The sequence below is a fragment of the Cotesia typhae genome, unplaced genomic scaffold (genome assembly GCF_013202065.1).
Source record: "Cotesia typhae breed Kobodo isofemale line unplaced genomic scaffold, CoteBio_Ctyphae contig_27, whole genome shotgun sequence".
Classification (NCBI taxonomy): Eukaryota; Metazoa; Arthropoda; class Insecta; order Hymenoptera; family Braconidae; genus Cotesia; species Cotesia typhae.
Genome location: NW_027423733.1, coordinates 3,477,848 through 3,498,422, shown reverse-complemented (window position 1 = coordinate 3,498,422; position 20,575 = coordinate 3,477,848). Strand labels below are relative to the sequence as shown.

The 20,575-nt window shown below is 30.8% G+C and overlaps 2 protein-coding genes across 6 annotated transcripts in view; both read left to right on the top strand.

Moving 5' to 3' along the window:
• Window positions 1-20,575, top strand: part of Stac (C2 and C2B_Munc13-like domain-containing protein staccato) — an 80,364-nt gene that overhangs the window by 35,207 nt on the left and 24,582 nt on the right. Inside the window, exon 3 of one of the 5 annotated variants that reach the window (XM_074240529.1) lies at window positions 12,489-12,644. The exons of the other annotated variants lie outside the window; for them this stretch is intronic. Within the exon in view, the coding sequence (XP_074096630.1) occupies window positions 12,489-12,644 (156 nt within the window). The remainder of the gene's footprint in view (window positions 1-12,488; window positions 12,645-20,575) is intronic. 5 annotated transcript variants of the gene reach the window in all.
• Window positions 14,280-15,050, top strand: LOC141525794 (uncharacterized). Its single transcript, XM_074240427.1, has one exon. The coding sequence runs from the start codon at window positions 14,414-14,416 to the stop codon at window positions 15,047-15,049; it is 636 nt and encodes a 211-aa protein (XP_074096528.1). The 5' UTR covers window positions 14,280-14,413; the 3' UTR covers window position 15,050.

Sequence of the window (20,575 nt, the reverse complement as noted above, 5' to 3'; positions counted from 1 at the left end):
TTAAATCATTACTTTTATGATTGTCAGAAATTATATTTTGAGAGAATAACTAATACCAGGTCTAAACAGATAACTCTTCCAAAAGTTAATAGAACAATAAGTACCAAAAATGCAAATTACATAGCAATAAAATACTTCAATCGACTTCCAAATAATTTGAAAGAACTAAATTATAATAAAAGATTAAGAAAACGTATTGCGAGATGGATTAGTTCAATTAAACTTTAATTAATACTAATCGATATTTTGTGAAAAATTAGTAAAATTATTCTTAAGTTACTTTGTATACTACTGACTAAGTTACTCTAATATTTTGTATAAATTTTTATAAATGTATTATATTCCTTCTGGTGTCTATGCACAGGTGCTTTATGCATCTCTATAGAATATTTTTACCAGAAGTAAATGTTATTATTATTATTATATCCTAATGGCTATTATTATTATTATTATATCCTAATGGCTATTATCCTAATAAGAAGTATAATTTTGAATTTGATGTATTTGTATGCAGTATTTAACTTAACATGTAATATTCATAAATAAATATTACTATAATAATTATTGTTATTATTTAATTATTGTGCATTGACGTATTTAATCTAAATTAACAATTTTTTTGATTAAAAAAAAGCGTTAAAAATTTCTTTATGTATATAAAAATTTAAAATTCCCATTGATCATCTGGATTATTGATTAAAACTGAAGATTAAACGATTCTTAGTCATATTAAGTTTTTTAATGCTACTAGTACTATAAAAAAAAACTAATTTTTGATCAGGATTTGAGCTCTTTAATTAACGAACATACGACCTTTTATATAATAATATCTTTGCCTGCAATAATCCATTTATTTGTGACTTTTTAATTTTGCGCGGGAAAAGTACAAACCTTAAATTAATAATGTTAAAATTTTTATATGAATACAAAATTTTTCGTATAAACTACTAAATATTCTTATATGTCTATATTCTCAAACATTTTTTTCTTATTGAATTTTATTTATTACCTAAACTAAACACAGAACAATCTAAGCATTGTTTGAGTTCTACTTTCTTCGGATTAGTAGCTGTTCAAGGTCTAGAAAATTTTCATTGGACGGTGTACATATTTTATGATCTCTTGGTCATTGCCTGTAGGTGGCACTATTATTCAATTGAGCGGGTTTCAAATAATCGTAATTTTTAGATGATACCTAATATAATTATGCGTTTGATGCATTTAGTTATTCAGTAACAACAGTTTCACTAAATATTTTGAGAATGCATAATAATCCTTTACTAGACGGGAGACTAAAGCTAAAAAAAGATATTTCGCAGCTTGCACTTACACCCGTCAGGGGCTGCGCTGGAAATATTTTTACATCAACTGTAGCTTCAAGAGGATAATTTGCTATGAAAAATACAGCCATTTCAAGATTTAGGTTAGTAACGTAGAAAAGTGAAGTAAAATCTTAGAGAGACTATCACAGATGTTAATAGAATAAAGTGTCGTTGCTGTACTTATTTTGTTATTTATTGACTTTTCAATTCGAGTAGAACAGTATTACATTTGGACAATAAACTTTTAAATGACAAAATATATCAAAATAAATTCTTTCAAAAGAAATTCTTTCTTTTTCTTAAATTTCTATTATAACAGTAGTTCATACCTTATTTTCCTAATATTAATTAATTGAAAAAATATGAAAAAATTGTTTAGTTCTATGAATCAGAATTATTTCGGTTCAGACAGCGTTGAATATAACTGCTTAAATTTTGTCCCTATTATAATTTTTTATTTAGATATCTCTGCATAGGAACACTTTTTAACAATAATAGTAATTATAATACTGAAAGTATTAATATCGGTAATAATAAATTGATGTTAAAAATGAAAGCAATAATAATGTTTATCATTATCATTATTATTACTAAAATGATTCACTACTAAAATGATTATTACTAAAAAGTCCACGTTCCTAAAACTCATCTCAATAATATTAGCACTTTACAAAAAAAAAAATAAGTCTCGTTTCAAAAATTTTCATTCTTTACAAAAAGATGTGAATTCCGAACAAAAACAGTTTCACTGTAAAAAAATTGCACCAAGTCCAGGTTCATAAAACTCATCTCAATTAACGTTTGCACTTTACAAAAAAAAATAAGACTCGATATAATAATTGTCATTCTCTACAAAAAAAAGTGAAATACAAAAAAATACCAAGAAACTGTCATAATGTTAAAAAAATTGAAAGAAAATTTGTTGAAAATTTAAAAATTAAAAAAAAAATTTTTTTATCGTACTTGGCGCGCGTCATTGAGTACCCCAAATTTTTTCAGGATAAATAAACATCCTTTTAATGATTAAAAATTTATAATTAAGTCAACCTATAAAATGCATGAATTTAATTAATCAACTATTATTATTTAATAATAAGTTTTACAAAATTTAGGTAAAATCGACATGTCATATGTATGTTATTTGAAATTTTTTAATCTTCCAGACATCATTTATGATTTTACTAAAACGCCCTCTCGTGTTTGGTTATGAAAACTACTTCAAAGTGGATACAATTGAGTGCTCTAGAAAATAAAACATATGGCCGACTAAATCGAGAAAATGTGGTGTGATTGCCAATCAAAATGTGTTAATTACAATTAAACTAAGCAATATCAAGTTTCTTCATTGAAGCTTAATGGCAGAGCTGAAAAAAATTGAATCCAAAAATTTTATATAATTTCAGATGATTTCACCACACCACGATATTGATAGTTATGTCCACTAAACATTTAAAAAAAAATTTAAAAACGGATTTTTTCACTGAAACTCATAATTAATCGAGTAAGCAGTGTTTTTAATGAGTTGAGTATGCTTGACTAATGTAAATTTATAAGTATAAGAATGTATGAAATCATATATTATGTAATTAGAGCTGATCAGCCCGAATATGTATAACTATACATAATTACATAAATTCGAGCAAAATCGTTTTTTCTCGGGTTGACATTCTTCCGAAAAAATTTGGAGTACTCAATGACGCGCGCCAAAGACGATAAAAAAATTTTTTTTTTAATTTTTAAATTTTCAACAAATTTTCTTTCAATTTTTTTAACATTATGACAGTTTCTTGGTATTTTTTTGTATTTCACTTTTTTTTGTAGAGAATGACAATTATTATATCGAGTCTTATTTTTTTTTGTAAAGTGCAAACGTTATTGAGATGAGTTTTATGAACGTGGACTTGGCGCAATTTTTTTACAGTGAAACTGTTTTTGTTCGGATCATTGAATACACTTGGTACTGAATGAACTTAAATTTGAATAAAGGTAGTGTCGAGTAGTGAAAGAATTGGGAAAGAATTACTTTGGTGGAGTACAGTATGTCGCAGAGTTGAGTAATCTGGAGTAAAACTGTGTTACTGACATCAATTTCTCTATATCAAAAATCTGTCAGCGAAACAATTCTCAAAAAAAAGTCTAAGTGAAACAACTCTCAGAAAAAAAAACCTTAGCGGTAATACTCTCAGCAAGATATCTCTCAGAAAACAAAAGCAGTATTTGTTGCTAAGTTCATATATTTCTTTATTAATAAAACAATAATAAATATTTAATAAAGGAAAGCATAAATTTAGCAATAAATACTGCTTTTATTTCTGAGAGATATCTTGCTGAGAGTTCAATCGCTGAGGCTTTTTTTTCTGAGAGTTGTTTCGCTTAGACGCTTTATTCTGGAGTAGTTTCGCTGAGAGATTTTTTATGTAAAGAAATTTATATATAATAAATTGTTTTTTAAAACATTTTTAATTAAACTTATTTCATGCAAAGATTTTCTTCTGAGGGATTTTTAAATGTACACAAATTTTATGTAGAGATGCTCTGGACCCAAATTTCAGATTAACTAAATAATTTAACTTTAAGTTCAAGATAAATGAGATTAACCGGATAGTAAATTTCGTTTACTTTTTAATCTTATTTTGTTTCATTATTTAAAACTAATTTTTGAGCGTTCATTGTGATCTTTAAGGTTGTTCAGACATTAATGCGACATAAAATTAATATATTTATTTTTAAATTATAATATTTTGCACTTCTCTTCTTGAGATTTTATTTTTTGTTATCATGACAAATCTACTATATCAACTGGAATTTTTTTTTTTCAGTCGATAATGTCAATTGATTTTTTTTTAGAACCCTTACGTTGATGAAACCTCACGCTTAGAATCTTTCGCAATATTGAAACATTACATTTAATAATATTTACGCTTTTATTAGTTTTACATTTCAGAAATATGACGTTCTTAACAGTGAATATTCTTTATACATTACGTTTTCCCGAATCAACTATTTGATATTTCACACGTTTAAAAAGAATATTTTGTATCAAACATAACGTTCAACAAATATTCCGTTTGTAATTTCAGTCGTTACAGAGACTGCAGTTTCATAGAAATTCAACATTTTCGAAAGTATTAATTCGGACTAGGTTGAGGCACCCGCTAAAAGTCTAAACGTAATGTTGACGCATGCGCAGTGCAAATATTTTGAATACAAATATTCAGCTAATTAAAAATTTTACTTAAACAACAAATAAACACTGTGAAGTAGGAAAAAATGTTCTATACATATGAGCAATTAAAAACACAGGTTTAATGACCCGTATTGCTACCAAAATATTAAAAAATGCGAAAGGGGGCTCACTTAAAGGCATATCATTCGTAAATTTTTTCAAATAAATAAATAGAGAACAAACAAATGTGAATCGTGAATAATGAAGAATAAACGACGAACTAACGATGTAATAAAAAAAAGTTTAAAAATTAAAAGAAAAAATACTCTGGGTCGCTAACTTTAGTGAGTTCTAAAAATCAGTGTGATATTTTTAGTCGCTTTCAGATGTCACTACCTACGTTATCAAATCATTCGCTGGAGAGCCTTGGTTTAAACCAGGGCCGTACATTTTATATTCATGAATTACTATAATTTCGTTTTTATTTTCACTGTAATTCTAATTTTTTTATTTAATCTTTCATTGATCCGTTATAATATTTAGCCAGAAAAATAGTGGTTGCATAATTTAATTTTTATGCAAATATCCAAATAAGTTTATAAAAATAATTTAGTACGAAACTTATAGCAATTAAATCCACACCATTTTCAGTAAATAATTATATAAATAATAAAATATGATGTGACTTTCTGTATTTTTATTTAAAAATAAAATAAAACACTGTAAGTAACATTTGTTCGAAAAATTCATCATATGTCGATGACACAAGAGTTATCCAACATTTTTAATTTTTTGATTTTTTTAATCATGTAATTAGTACTACAAAATATTTTTAAAAATAGCACGTGTAGGTTTTCAAATTTTCTCCAGATATAATTTTTTTTTAGTAATTTTTTTAGTAGAAAAAATTATGAAATTTTTCAGCCGTTGGTTAACTTAATTGTCATCATTTATCGTGTATTCTCAATTCAAATAACGCGGTAATAATATGAACTGACTCCAGACCAATCACATTGCTCTCCAAGTCACTTGATTTTGTATTATTTAGGATTATTTTTATTTATATATGAGTTTATTCAAGAATTGTTTGTTAAAACTATTCTTGGTTATTGTTTTTTTTGTGTTTTCAGCGTATTGAATAATTTATTTCATTAACTATATTATTTGTGTTAATTATATGATTTGTGATAAATTGTTTTCATGAATAAATTCAATTCATGTAAATAGCTGATCGATTTTTAATCCACTGATTTGGTAGAATGTGGCGCCAAGTTCAGTTCAAAACTAGAAGAACCAAGTATGTGTATACAGCTATGGGAACGGTATTCTTAGGCTACGAAATTTTTTTTACTTTATTGAAATTTTTATTGAAATTTTTATGCTTGAAAAAGATTTTTCAATATAATTTATTCACTTATATATCGATTTTAATTTAATTACAATCTATTCTATTGATAAATGTATTTTTAATTGATATAAAATTAATTAGCAGAAACTATAGCGACCCAAATTTTTCGATATCTACAGATTCGGTAGAATCTGGCGCCAAGTTCCGTTCAAAAATTCCGTTGTAAATGGAGCGCCAGACTACCGAATGTGTTTACCGTAAGCAGAACGATATTTTTAGGTTGGAAAATTTTATTAATTCTACAGAACTTTTTTTTCTCCAATATTACTCTATAATTATACATTATATGTTATATTATCAATATTAATTGATAATGGTCATTGAAAATAATAAATTCTATTTAAAATTAATTAAATTCTCTAGCACAAACTATAGCGACCCAGATTTTTAGATTTTGACTTTTTCTTATGGAGAAAGTGACATGCCACAGACTAAATAATTCGAGAATGTATGGTAACTCTCCACTAGATGGGAGACTACAGTTAAAAAAAAAAGTTATGAGCTTGCGTCGATGCTCACTAGGGCTCGTCAATGTTACTCTAACACAAACTGTAGTTAGAAAGTTCGAAATCGAAAATAAAAGAAATAGTAACAATCATCACCAATATTATAAAAACCATGGAAATTTATTTTACGATTTTATAAAATATAAATATTATGATTAATAATTTGTCTATCAATCTAAACCAAAGGATATACTTGATGGAATTTTATTAATGCTTATTAGTTACTCTACGAGAAATAAAAGTTTAACGTGATTTTATTGTTACAATTGTTTGTGCACTAATTTTCCGCGGTAAAAGTACATAATTTGAATTGAAAATTTTTTCAATCACATAAAATGTTAAAATTTTTTTTTTTAAATAAAATCTCTAGAATTTACTATCTATCAACTTTACATATGAATTTTTTTAAATTAACTTTTTTTTAAATTAAGTATTATTTATTAACTAGACTCAATATCTACAAGAGCTCACATTGTTTGGGTTTAGTTTCTATGTAATAGTCAGCTGATCATTGCCTAAGTAATTCTGGTCGAGTGTTTTACAGATATAGGTGGCACTGCTATACTGCGACCGAACTGCGCGGACATTCAAAACGACAATATTCTGTACATAATGCTTACATTCATTGAGTTTGATGAATCGTATTATTTACTAACAACATAATTATGATAATAATAATATGTAATAAAAATAATCATGCTAATAATAACAATAAAAATGAAGATAATACTGATAGTTATTATAATGATAACAATAGATTGATGTTAAAAATAATTGCATTCATAATATTGAACAATACGATTGTTTATTAAATTATTAAGGATTGTGGTATTAAATCCAAATTCACAATTTCCTAAATTACAAAAAATATAAAAAATTTTTCCTACGATTTTATAAAATATAAATATTATGATTGATAATTCAAGTCTATCAATCTCATTCAAAAGATATACGCGACTAATTTTCATGAAATTTTATCGATGCTACTAGTTTCTTTACGGAAAATAAAAGTTTAATTTATTTTTATAATAATTTTATGAACATTTCATATCCGTGGGAAAAGTACAAACTTTAAATTAAGAATGTAAAAAAATTTCTTATGAATACAAAAAAATTTACAGAGTAAACTACTAACTAAACTATCTAACAACCTATGTCTATGTTGTTAACCATATTGTTCTAATTTAATTTAATTTATTAACCAGACCAAATAGATAATACGCTAAACATTGTTTGAGTTTTACTTTCTTCGGATATACCAGCTGTTCAGGATCTCGAGAATTCTCATTAAGCAGTGTGTACATTCTATGATGTTTTGTCATTTCCTGTAGGTGGCATTGTTATTCGATTGAGCGGTTTTCAAATAATCATAATTTTTAGATAATTCGTATTGTAATTATGCGTTTGATGCATTGTCTTATTTACTAGCAACAATATCATAATAATAATAAATGATAATTTAGGAGCTGATTTTTAAAATGGTATTAAAGTAAAATTTCAATTATTTGAAAGAGCTTTCGTTGTAAGAGAACAATTTCAATTATGCTTGAGTTATGCAGTAACTATGGATAAGAGTCAAGGTTTAAGTTTAAAAAATGTTAAGTTCAATGCATCATTGAAGCAGGGAACACCATTTTTAATTTTGGTCAAATTTATGTAGCTCTATCTCGTGTAACAGAGTTACGTGGACTACATTTAATCAATTTTGATCCTCATTCCGTTAAAGCAAGCTCTTCAGCAATTAAAGAATATAATTGTTTAAGAAAAATTTATAGGTCTGATTTACCTACCATACCAATTCCTGATACACGTTGGCAAAAGGTATGGGACATTATTTGGGCAGTTGAAGAACATTCTATTCAAATTGAACTCAAAAATGCGAAAAAAGCTTCTCTTAGTTTATTAGATTGTCGAGGTATCGAAAACTGTGATAACGTTTCCGATGGTCTTAATTCAATTATTCAATGTATGTTTAATAATACAATAATTAGGACGATATTAATCAATCATGGCCTAAAGTATCAATCTGTCAACAATAAACTTAGTAATTTATTTAGCAAATATAATAATCGCGAATTACTTCTAAAGTCCAGTGACATTAAAGAGTCATTAATAGAGCAGCCTTATTCTATGACAAATAACGATCCTGTATCAGTATTTCTTAAAATTTGTAATTATAATTGTGATATTAGAAATTTAGTACAATTTAAATTAGAAATTAATGATCGATGCAAAACATGCAATTATTCTAATTCTTACAGTATACTAGAAAATGTATTACATGTTTCAATATATGATGAGAAAAAAACATTTGAACTACAAGAATTAATTGATTCATCATTTGGATATTGGTTTACTAATTTCAAATTTTGTGAAAATTGTATAGAAGTCAAAGAAACGCTAACAAAAATTTCATTAAATTCCTTGCAACAGATATTAGTTGTGAAGTTACATGTGCCCATCAAAGGAAACAATAAATTAATAAATAGGAAAAAGGGTTTATAAAATCGGTACCCAAAGCAAAAATATCAATATGTAATACAAACTATGCTATTGTAAGTGCTATATTTAACTCTTCAAAAGATGGTAATTCTGAAAATCATCATGTTGCGATGATTAAATATAATTTATCATGGATCCAAATAGATGATGAGACTGTACAATCAGTAAGATGGCCTGCGAATTCTAAAAGTGCTTACGTATTTTTCTTACAAAAGAAGTAAATTGAAAACTTGAGGTACACCGAAAGAAAGAAAGTCTTAAGTCAAGCGTAAATTTTCTTAAATCAAAAAATCTTAAGGAAGATTGAAAATTTCTTGAATGAAGTTAATTTTTTTAAGCCAAGAAAATTCCTTCTTGCTCCAAAATAACTTCGGTCTTCCTTACAATTTTCTTAGTTCAAGAAATTTTCTTTTTCTATGTATATATGACATCTTAATACTTATAATATATTAACTTATCTTAAACTTAACAAGAAATTGAATAAAATAACTATTACTAACTTCTTTTAAAGTTAAAAAAAATACTTAAGTAAATGAGCACAAACAACAAAACAAAAATTTTTAAAATTATAATACTAAATAAAAAAAAAATAATCCACAGATTCGGTAGAATCTGGCACTAAGTTCCGTTCAAAAATTTCGTTATAAACGGAGCGTCAGACTACCGACTGTGTTTACTGTAAGCATGACGTTTTTCTGAGGTTGCAAATTTTATTTTAAATTCTACGTTCGTTCTTTTTCTTAAATTTCTATTATAACAGTAGTTCATACCTTTTTTTCCTAATATTAATTAAATGAATAAATATGAAAAAATTGTTTAGTTCTATGAATCAGAATTATTTCGGTTCAGACAGCGTTGAATATAACTGCTTAAATTTTGTCCCTATTATAATTTTTTATTCAGATATCTCTGCATAGGAACACTTTTTAACAATAATACTAATTATAATACTAAAAGTAATAATATCGGTAATAATAAATTGATGTTAAAAATGACAGCAATAATAATATTTATCATTATCATTATTATTACTAAAATAATTGTTTGTTATTTTCATTGAATTAATGTGTATTGCAGTATTAAATCTAAATTAAAATTTTTTCTTATTAAGAAAATGTCAAAATTCTCTTTGTATATATAAGAAATGTATAATTTTCATCGATAATTTAAGTTATCGATTTAAACCGGAGGCGTTTTCGCGGATTAGTCAGTTTAAATTTTTTAATACCACTAGCTAATATGAGAAAAGAAAACTTTAATTTTTTTTATCATAATTTGAGCTGTAAAATCAACGAACGAATGACTTTTCATATGATTATAGCTTTGCCTGAAAAAATTCATTTATTTATGAATTTTTAATATTGCGCGGGAAAAGTTTACGTTTGAAATTAAAAATGTAAAAGTATCTTATGAAACAAAAAATTTTATAGAACAAATTATCATACAACCTTCCATGTTTATGTTTGAAACATATTTTTTTAATTAAATTTTATTTGTTAACTATAAACAAATCTGGATTTCATTAAAATATACTAGAACTTTGTCTCAAATAAATCAATTTGTTTGTATCAAATAAATATTTCTGGTGATATTTAAATAAGAGATTTATTTATAGTTAACAAGCCTCATTTCATTTAAATAAACTGTTTTCTCAGTGTATTTTTTTTACTGTTAAACTGAATAAATCTTATCAACTCTTCATAACCTTTTGGGAAAATATAGATTCTCTATAAAATGATTTACTTACAACAACGATAAATTGATAGCATTATTTCAAGAAATAAAAGTTATTGATATTACTTCATAATATCTCTGAAAAAGTCTGATTCTTTCACATTTGAAATTTTGTCAACAACTTTAAATAAGTCTGATTCAGTCGTCTTGCAGAGTCTGAAACTTTTATGGCAAATAATAACCTAAAATAACAACATCTGATTTTATATAACTTACCGACTCTTATTGTAACACCTTCAGAGAGATTCAGACTGGTGCTAGGGTGGCATTCTGATTCAGAGTCCCACAATAATGATTCAGACTACTGACAGAATCGTATTTCCATCAGGGGTCACGGCCAATCAATTTTGTTGTCTTAAAATACCTCTACCACAGCTATATTGTATTTATATGAAAATATGAGTAGATGTATATCGAGAATAAAATCTTAATACGTTTAATTCACGTACATAATCTATACCATTAAAAATCTCTAGATCTCGACTTGTTATGTTTGACAAAATAACCGGACTTTTTTAAGCTCCGCGAGCATATAACGCAAAAAATGTGCACGAATAATGTGAAAAATCAATTATACAATTTTTTTTTTTTTTTTTTTTTTTTAAATAAATGAATATTATGAAGCGTACACTTTTGGATTTTCCAAACTTTAGTTTTTTTTAATTTTCTGTCAATTATTTGAGCCAGAGTAAGCAAATGTTTACTCAAATTTAATGAATTTGTGTGTCGATTCGTTCGAATTATTAACAATAGCAGAAATTAATCATTTAATTACTGTATGTTTTTGTCATAAGAAATGATACTGAAGAGGAATTTAAAACATTGTTTGTAAATAGATCTGTAAACACGTCTGGAATTGAATGATGTTCTTATAAAATTTTTCGTACAATTTATCACTAGAACTCTATTTCTATACTATCTTTGTATATTCATCAGGAATTCATCCAGAATCCATATTTGTGTCAAAATATGACGTCCACATGATGTTTAGCGTATCACCTGCGGAATTCCGCGACTTCTTTACACGGGAATAGATATATTTTTTATTAATATTTTTGAAAATTACTTTTAATTTTAAGTTAATGAAAAGATCAACATACTCTATATTAATTACAAATAACTTAATAATTATAATTTGAAATTACAAATAAAAAAACGGTTAAATTAAAAAATAAACGAGATTACGTATGAAAAATAGATAACTCATATGATTTGGATGAACATCAAGGTGCTATAAGTTATCATCGTTTAATTCATATTATTTTAAATTTAACTGCAATTTAGTTTTGATAAGCGATAATGTGTCGTTAAGTAAATATAAATAAATTAATCGTATCATAAACTTGACAATGATTAATACCACAATGCATGTAATGTTATGGTTAAAGTAAATAGTGTTACAAAAAAAATTAAGATTCAATGGCCTTCTAGACAATCAATTTATAGAAACATTTTACACTTATTACCTCTGCGCTAGAACATATTTACATACATATCCACACTTTCAAATATTTCCCTGTATTATAGAAATAATATTTGCCCATTTATTATTAATGTTATCACAAAAATCAATTCATAAAGCGTATAAGGCTCGCATTGTAGGCTTACACACCTCCTACTACATTTAAGCGCTGGTTCAACTTCGAAGAAGAAATATGACATTATCAGTCTTATAATAACTGCTTTACAAGAAACACTTTACCTGGCAATTTAAAATACTCTTAATATATATTTTATTGAAGTTATTCACTTTCTAAGTGACAAATATTTATTTTTACTTTTAATTATTGATTGATAGATACATGATTTATAAAATAGTGATAAAAATTTGTGATGACTGTGTGTCTAAGGCCTCAATACAAAATGGCTCATTTTGCAAAATGTGATACCAACCATCCGTACTACGCAATCGCTGCATTCCGAATGTCACAGAAACCGGAAAATAGACCTGTCACTGTGGGAAGTATATATTGGAAATTTGTTGCACACAATTTTATCCACAAAAGGTGATATTGTAGTGAATTTACGTTCAGTGTCTAAATATTTTCGTGTACTGAATCTTTATGATTATCGATAGTTTATTCTAAGCTTTGTTTTGGTTAAAATAGAGCATGGCTTTTAGAACTAATGCATTCGTTTTTTATTTATAAATTTTTTTTTATCATCTCACGTAGGATTTAGATGTAGTTGATGCAAGTAGTTAAACAGGGGGGTGTATACCCAGTCAGTAAAACAGATTTGTAGGTTCGTGCCCCACACTAAGCTGGTATCTACATTACCGACTGTAGCTTCATGACAAGTATCATCTGTGGATATGGGCGACCTGTTTTTACCGACAGTAGGTGTTGCCGGCGGTAGATATGTATGCCATTTTGAGGTTATGGGTGAGGTTTTTATCGAGGTTATAGGTGGCGCTGGTGGGGAATTCTGCCGCCATCTTACTATCCGCCATTTTTTAAATCTTACTATCCGCCATTTTGAATCCGCCATTTGGTGGCTGCTATCCGCCATTTTGAATTTGAGTTCAACATTTTGAGGTTAAAAAGCATCCTCAACTATTAACCTGCCTTCGGCTCAGCCATAACAGAACAATAGTTCAGGATTACGCATTTGTAGTATGGTATATCCATGTTCTATATATTTAAAATGAAGTTATGTCAACTACTTGCGAGAAGGATTTCACGCAACGCCATCTGGTGACAGCGTGCATTACTTCTAATCGCGCAGTAGATAACTCATTCTGTTCTAGAATTTTCTAACTGCGTAGTAGATGACGTCATCAGACAGGCTTGAACCTGTTCAAGGTCATATAACTGCGCAGTAGATGACTCATTCTGTTCTAGAATTTTTGAGTCTGCTATCTGATTTCCGCCATCTGGTGGCTGCTATCTGAGTCTGAAATCCGCCATTTTGAGTCTGCTCTCTGAAATCTGCTATCTGAAATTTACCATCTGGTGGTTGCTATCTGACTCCGCCATTTTGAGTCTGATTTCCGTAATTTCAAATTTTGATTCTGATTTCCTGCATTCATAAAGTTAAAGATGCACCTGTGATCTCAGCATCAATAATAGTTGCTTAGATCACAGGTGCATTTCATTGTTTATATTCTGAAAAGATTAATATATTCAAACTGTACGTATGAGGAGTACATGCGAGAAGATACGCCATCTGTCGAGATTTCTGTCTACTTCTAAACAGGTCTGAACCTGTTCAAGGTCACGGTAACTGCGTAGTTCTCTTTGCTTTATTCCTAACTGCGTAGTAGATGACGTCATCATACAGGTCTGAGCCTGTTCAAGGTTGCGTAACTGCGCAGTTTTCTTTGTTCTATTTCTAACTGCGTAGCAGATGACGTCATCAAACCGTTTTTGAGGTAAAGGAGTGGGGGTAACTGCGTAGTATCCTCTGGCTATAAAGCAGCGCGCTCAAGCCGTACTTCACAAAAACGAAGTACATCTCTCGTGATTAAACAATATTCAGTGTTATAAAATATAGTGAAGTTCAATGTTGTGAAGTACGCGAGTATAGTCCAGTGTACAAAAACTATTGTGTAGTGTACATCATCTATAAACAGTGACATAACCTTTAAAAGTGTACATAACCTATAAACAGTGTATATAACCTATAAACAGTGTATATTCTCGTGTAAATTCAGTGTGTATATAACCTACAAACAGTGTATATAACCTATAAACTGTGTACATACCCTATAAACTGTGTACATAACGTACAAAATTGTGTAAATAGACAATAGTGAAGTACGTGTCTTTCAACGATGGCTCAACCTAACCTCATTGAGGCTTTAAAAAACTTGATAGATACCATTGCAACCTCATATGCTGATCTGTTGGGAGCACAGCTTATTGATGATGAACATCGTCAAAGGTGTTCACGAGTGTGTGATGAGACCGCTGAGTACTTCAACACAATATTATTGGATCCTGGAACATCAATCCAAGTGAGGCGAAGTGTTCAAGCACACATCAACCAACTTAACTGGTTTGCCGATCAGTTCACCAGACTCGGTAACCAAGTAGTCGGTGGAGATCTCAACCAAGGAGTCAAATGGCGGGACTTGGAAAACGCTTTCGCTGGTAACATCCAGACTGGATGTGTTGTCAACCAACATCACAAAGATCCAGCATCATTTCTCCAAGCCTCACGGGATATCATCATCAACAAGGTACAGAGTGTCTTGAGAGATCTGGCAGGGTTGAAAGTGAATGTTGAACTCTTTTGCACATTCCGGAAACAAGAAGATGTAGAAGAGCGAAAGTATTTCATCACCAAAAGTCGTGAGATTCTCCCTGCTACATCTCTCCAGGATTGGTACAGTGAACATGTATACGACAAATTACTTCAAAGAATTGAAGAATTTGAACATGAGGGTTCCGGATGGAGTCTGCTTTAGTATATTAGATTTATCCAAGACTTTTATTTATGACTTCCACTATAATTATGTGCTTGAAAATTATGCAAAAACCTCTAAATTATTGTACACCGATACAGACAGTTTAATTTACCAATTCAATGTACCCAACATCTATGAAGACATCAAACGTGATATCTCAAGGTTTGATACTTCCGATTACCCACCTAACAACGTCTTCAACATGCCCCTTGTTAACAAAAAGGTTCTGGGACTCATGAAGGATGAGAACAATGGAAAAATCATGTCCGAGTTCGTGGGTCTCAGAGCCAAATTGTATGCCTTCGAAATCCATGATCCTGAGAAGGAAAAGGATAGGATTAAGAAACGGGCAAAGGGTATCGGAGGATCAGCCTTGAAGACTATCATGTTTGATGACTTCAAAAGATGCCTTTTTGAAAATGTGCTGTTAAAGAAAGAGCTGTATATGATAAAAAGCAAAAAACATCAAGTGCACACAGTAAAACAGGAGAAACTTGCTCTCAGTTGGGCTGATGACAAACGTCAACTCATTGAGGCAAGCACTGATACTGTGCCTTGGGGTTATAAAGGCTCCTTAGATTTTAAGAAAAGAAAACTTGTAGATGATGAAAATAATAATCAGAGACAAGAAGTTTTGTAATAGTAAAAATAATGTAAATATATTTTTAAGGATTTATGTATTAAGGTTTTGTAAATAAAAACAATGTAAATATAATTTGTGTTTTATATATCTGATTTATTGATCCAACTATTATGTTTAGTATCAAAGCCTAACCATTTAACATAGTATTTATTTCCACGTTTTCTAATTACTTTTTCAACAAGATATACATCTGGATATTTGACTTTGCTGAGTTCTTCGTTGTAAAATCCGCCTTCAATTGGTTGATCCTGATAGTCCACGAGCTTGTACGTCGTTGGATTCGTATTCTGCACCGATTTGATTGTGAAGATTTCTGTTGTCCAGTTTGGCGTGTATCCTTTGTCAAAAACATGCTTGTACTTGCTGATTCGGACTTTGTCTCCAACTTTGAACTTCTGCTTCGATTTGGTTTTCAGTGGTTGATATATATTTTCCAAAAGTTGTTTCTCCTGAGAAGCGGTAACATCAACAGGTTTCATTTTGATGGTACTGTGTTTGGTGTTGTTGTAAGTATTCACCAAGTCATCAAGTATATCAGTCCACTTGTAGCTGCCACGAGCTGTAATTTCTCGCCACATTTTATTCTTGAGTGTTCTATTGAAACGTTCACATATGGATGCTTTGAGATTGCTGAATGTTGAGTAAAGATTTATCTTGTGCTGCTTCATTAGATCTTTGAATTCTTTGTTGTAAAACTCTTTACCCTGATCAACATGGTTATTCTTAGGAACACGACCTTGCTGGAGTACAGACTTCATAGCACTAGTGACATCTCCACCACTTTTTGATTTAATTGAACTGCCCAGGCATATTTAGAAAATATGTCTATGATTGTAAGCAGATACTTGTATCCTTTATTGACTGTCGTATATGGAATCATCTCAACCAAGTCAGCTTGCCAAGTCTCATCGAGACCTCGGATGTCAACATGACAACGTTTATAGTTCCTGCGAGCTGGTTTGTGAAGCTCTTCAGCTATCACTGTCTTTTTGTCGTTCATTGAGTTTCTCAGTGAGATATTTGATATTATTTTGGTGAGAGGAAAGTACTGCTTTAACTTCCTCAATAGTCGTCTGCAAATTTCCCACAGCAGCTTTCAGTATTACTATTTTAGAGTGTAAATGTGAAATAATCTCTTTCTGTTCACTGTCTATACTTTTATTCAGTTCAGACATCTGTCTCAGTACAAACTGCACTGTCGCCGCATCATGTTCATTTGAAGGATTACCGAGATTGCACAGCCTTTTATTCTCAATGTTATAGTTTCCATCAGAAGTTACATTGAAACCTCTACCAGCAGGGCCTCGTTGACCTAAGTTATTGTCCAGTGGACGTCCAAATATATCGATGCGCATGGTTATGAACACTTTGACTGTCAGCGTGTGAATGATTTAATTTTTCAGAAGCTTTTAATATATAACTCCAGCCTCCCTAATCTCTTCAATAATTGACATGATTTCATTCGTGTGACTTGGATTTCCAGCAGCTTGAGATGCCATAAGTAGTCGCAAACGATCAACTAGTTCATTTGGATCATCCCAGTAAACATAGTCCATTGGTAATCCCTGTTTTCTTGCAATCATATATTTTGGTAACCCTTTACCGAACTTGGTGATAAAATCAGCAATGTATTTATTGAACTTGATTGTTGTATCTTCATAAATGGTACGATTTGGATCATAATTTTTCCTATGAGCGTTGGTATGTTGAATTATGTCCAAGTACTTTTTCTTATCATCTGGGGTGATGAGTGCATCCTCTGGTGATTTTCTAAATAATAATTCCAACAACCCAGGAGTTATTGGATAATTTTTTTCTTTCACAGTTATTGTATCATTTGCAAATGAAATAGGTGAATCACCCATATGCATTTCACCGCGTTTTCTGCGTACACCATATCTCATATCATTATCTTTATGTTTTTTACTTAAACGTTGTAGATAATTAGTGAGAAGAGGATTTCTACGAGCTGGAGTACTTGTTGATGGTGGTGGCTGAGTAATAGCAAGTGCTGTATTCTCAAATGAACTTTCATCATCTGTTATTAAACTGTTGTATACTTCCGGATCATCATACAGAGATTTTTCAACCTCTTGTTTTTCAACCTGTGGTTTTTCTTCTTTTTTAATATTTTCCCCTTTCAACTTTGAAGATTCAACTATACTCTGGAGTGGTGTTACAATAGGCTTGAACATTTCCTCCATAGCTTTCTCAGCTGTATCTTTACCCAACTTCAACATCTTGTGCTTCCGTCGGATGGCATTGCTGGCTTGAGATATCTGATGCAGAATATCTTTCTGCTTTGATATTTCTTCAGGCTTCATGTTGACAGGTTAACGTCTACAGCATGTATGACTATCACACTCTAAAGTACCTCAATTTATACTAATGAAGCAGTCGAATCCTTTGCGATACCTACCACTGTTCAATTCACTGTCTTTATCTATTACCACAAACCCATATTTATTCCAACATGCCGAGCATAAATCTCTGAATGAGTTGTACGACATGTCTGTATTGACATGATCATTATAAATATGCTTCAGATTCATTTCATCTTAACGGAATAGCACGAGAAAGTTTGCATTATCTCTAATCAGATGCTTCGGTATTCGTGTATAAGTTTGACAGAGATAAAAGCTGTCTACATCCTTGTGTCGACCCATGCAGAAGAAAGCCTTGATGTGATCTTGTTTTTCACAAGCAACATCATCAAATATCATCAGGGAGTTAGGTTTAGCATCTTCAGGCTTGATTACAGCTTCATGTTCACTGAATGTGAAGAATCCAATACCATCAATCTGTTTAAGCAGCGTCTCCAGGAACTGATACTTTGGTTGGTTAAGAGACTTTGAGTAAAGATATATATTCTCAAACCTCAAATCGTTTGGATGTACAATAAGAGACAGTAGAGCGTTGGTCTTTCCACAGTTTGATGGTCCGCAAAATACTGCACGGATACTGTTGGGAAGTAATGCACCGTGTCGTTTGAGTTTCACACCGGTCCCTTGAACAATTTGATCAAAATCGATAACTGGCAACTGAGCTCTTGATTTGCTGCCCATGACTGCTGATTAGATTCTGAGCTCAAGGGGTATATATACCAGCTTATATAGATTAGCATGTCAGTCTTTGATGTGACATGTCTGAGAGCAGACGTGGTGAAGGTTTATTCAACAACATAATCAATAAGCTTCCACTTGAACTTCACATACCAGGATATCAGTATTGTGGTCCGGGAACAAAGTTAGCCAAAAGGTTAGCTCGAGGTGATCCAGGCATAAATCCTTTGGACTCTGCGTGTGAACACGATATAGCTTACTCTAAAAATCGTGAAAATTTGGAAGCCCGTCACGAGGCTGATAAAATTCTTGCTGAGAAAGTGTGGCAACGATTTCAAGCGAGGGACGCTACTATTGGTGAAAAAGCTGCTGCTTGGAGTGTGAATAAAATCATGAAGTTGAAAAGACGTTTCGGTATGGGTCTTAAAAAAGAAAACCTATTACAAAGCGTAAGACAATTAAAAGAAAAACTATGAAGCGTAAGACAGTCAAAAGAAAGACAACCAAGAAGAAGGATGTTGCTCTGAGACAGATTGTTGATGAAGCTAAAAAGTCCATGCAGCCTGGTGGAGATCCAGTTAAAACAGCTCTTGGAGGTGCCCGCAAAGCTGTCAAGAAAGTTGGTGGGAAGAAAAACGTTCGATTGCCTCGTATTCTACCAGTTCCATCAAAGATTGGTGGAGTACTTCCATTCTTGATTCCCCTGTTTGCAGGGTTATCAGCGATTGGTGCTCTAACAGGTGGAGCTGCAGATGTTGCAAAAGCTGTGAACGATGCCAGCGCAGCCAAAAATCAATTAGCTGAAAAGAAACGTCACAACTTGAAGATGGAGGAAATAGCTGTAGGTAGAGGATTATACCTCAAACCTTACCGCAGTGGTATGGGACTTTATCTGAAACCATACCCAGAAGGAGCTGGCTGCAAGAAGTCAAAAAACCAGTAGAGCTACCACATCGAGCACTGACTAACATCGACTTATTAAAGTATGCCAAGCTGCTTAAAATTTCAAATTACATTTTTATGGAAGAATGAGGAAGGCTGATGGTACTGCTGTAAGTGCTACTACGAAGATGGTCAACATGGCTGTTTGTCATATGTTTGAAGAGATACGTTATGAGCTCAATGGTGTAGAAATCGATAGATGTAAGAATGTTGGTATCACCAGTGTTATGAAAGGATACGCTTCTCTGAGTCCGGGACAACAAAATATTCTGGAAAATGCTGGTTGGATTGTTAATGAAGATGACAACAAGCTGACTGATAATAGCGGTTACTTTGATGTCTCAGTACCGCTGAGTTTCATTCTTGGATTTGCTGAAGATTATCAACGAATTATCGTGAATGCCAAGCATGAATTGATACTGATCAGATCAAATACTGATCAAAATGCTTATGTTGTTACCGTTGAGAATGAAAATGTTTCAATTACGATTCAAAAATTGAGTGGATTGTACCATACATAACAATGTCTGACAAGCAAAAATTATGGTGCTGAATTACATAACCTCCGATCCAGCTATCTCAATCAGTTTCCGGACTTGTATGAGTATCCACTGCTACCAGCTACCAACAAGCATATTTGGGTAATCAAAACAACAAATCAGCTTGAGAAACCTCGTTTTGTTATCCTTGGATTCCAAACAGCAAGAAAGAATCAATCGAATCAAAACGCAAGCGAGTTTGATCACTGCAGCATAAGAGACATTAAGCTGTTCTTGAACTCTCAGAGTTATCCATATGGAAATTTGAACCTCAACATTGTGCATAATCAGTATGCCTTGATGTATGATATGTACACAAATTTTCAAAGTGCTTACTATG

What these genes read in the sequence shown, in the direction of transcription:
- LOC141525794 (XM_074240427.1), top strand. Translation starts at nt 14,414, where the DNA reads ATGGCTCAACCTAACCTCATTGAGGCTTTAAAAAACTTGATAGATACC.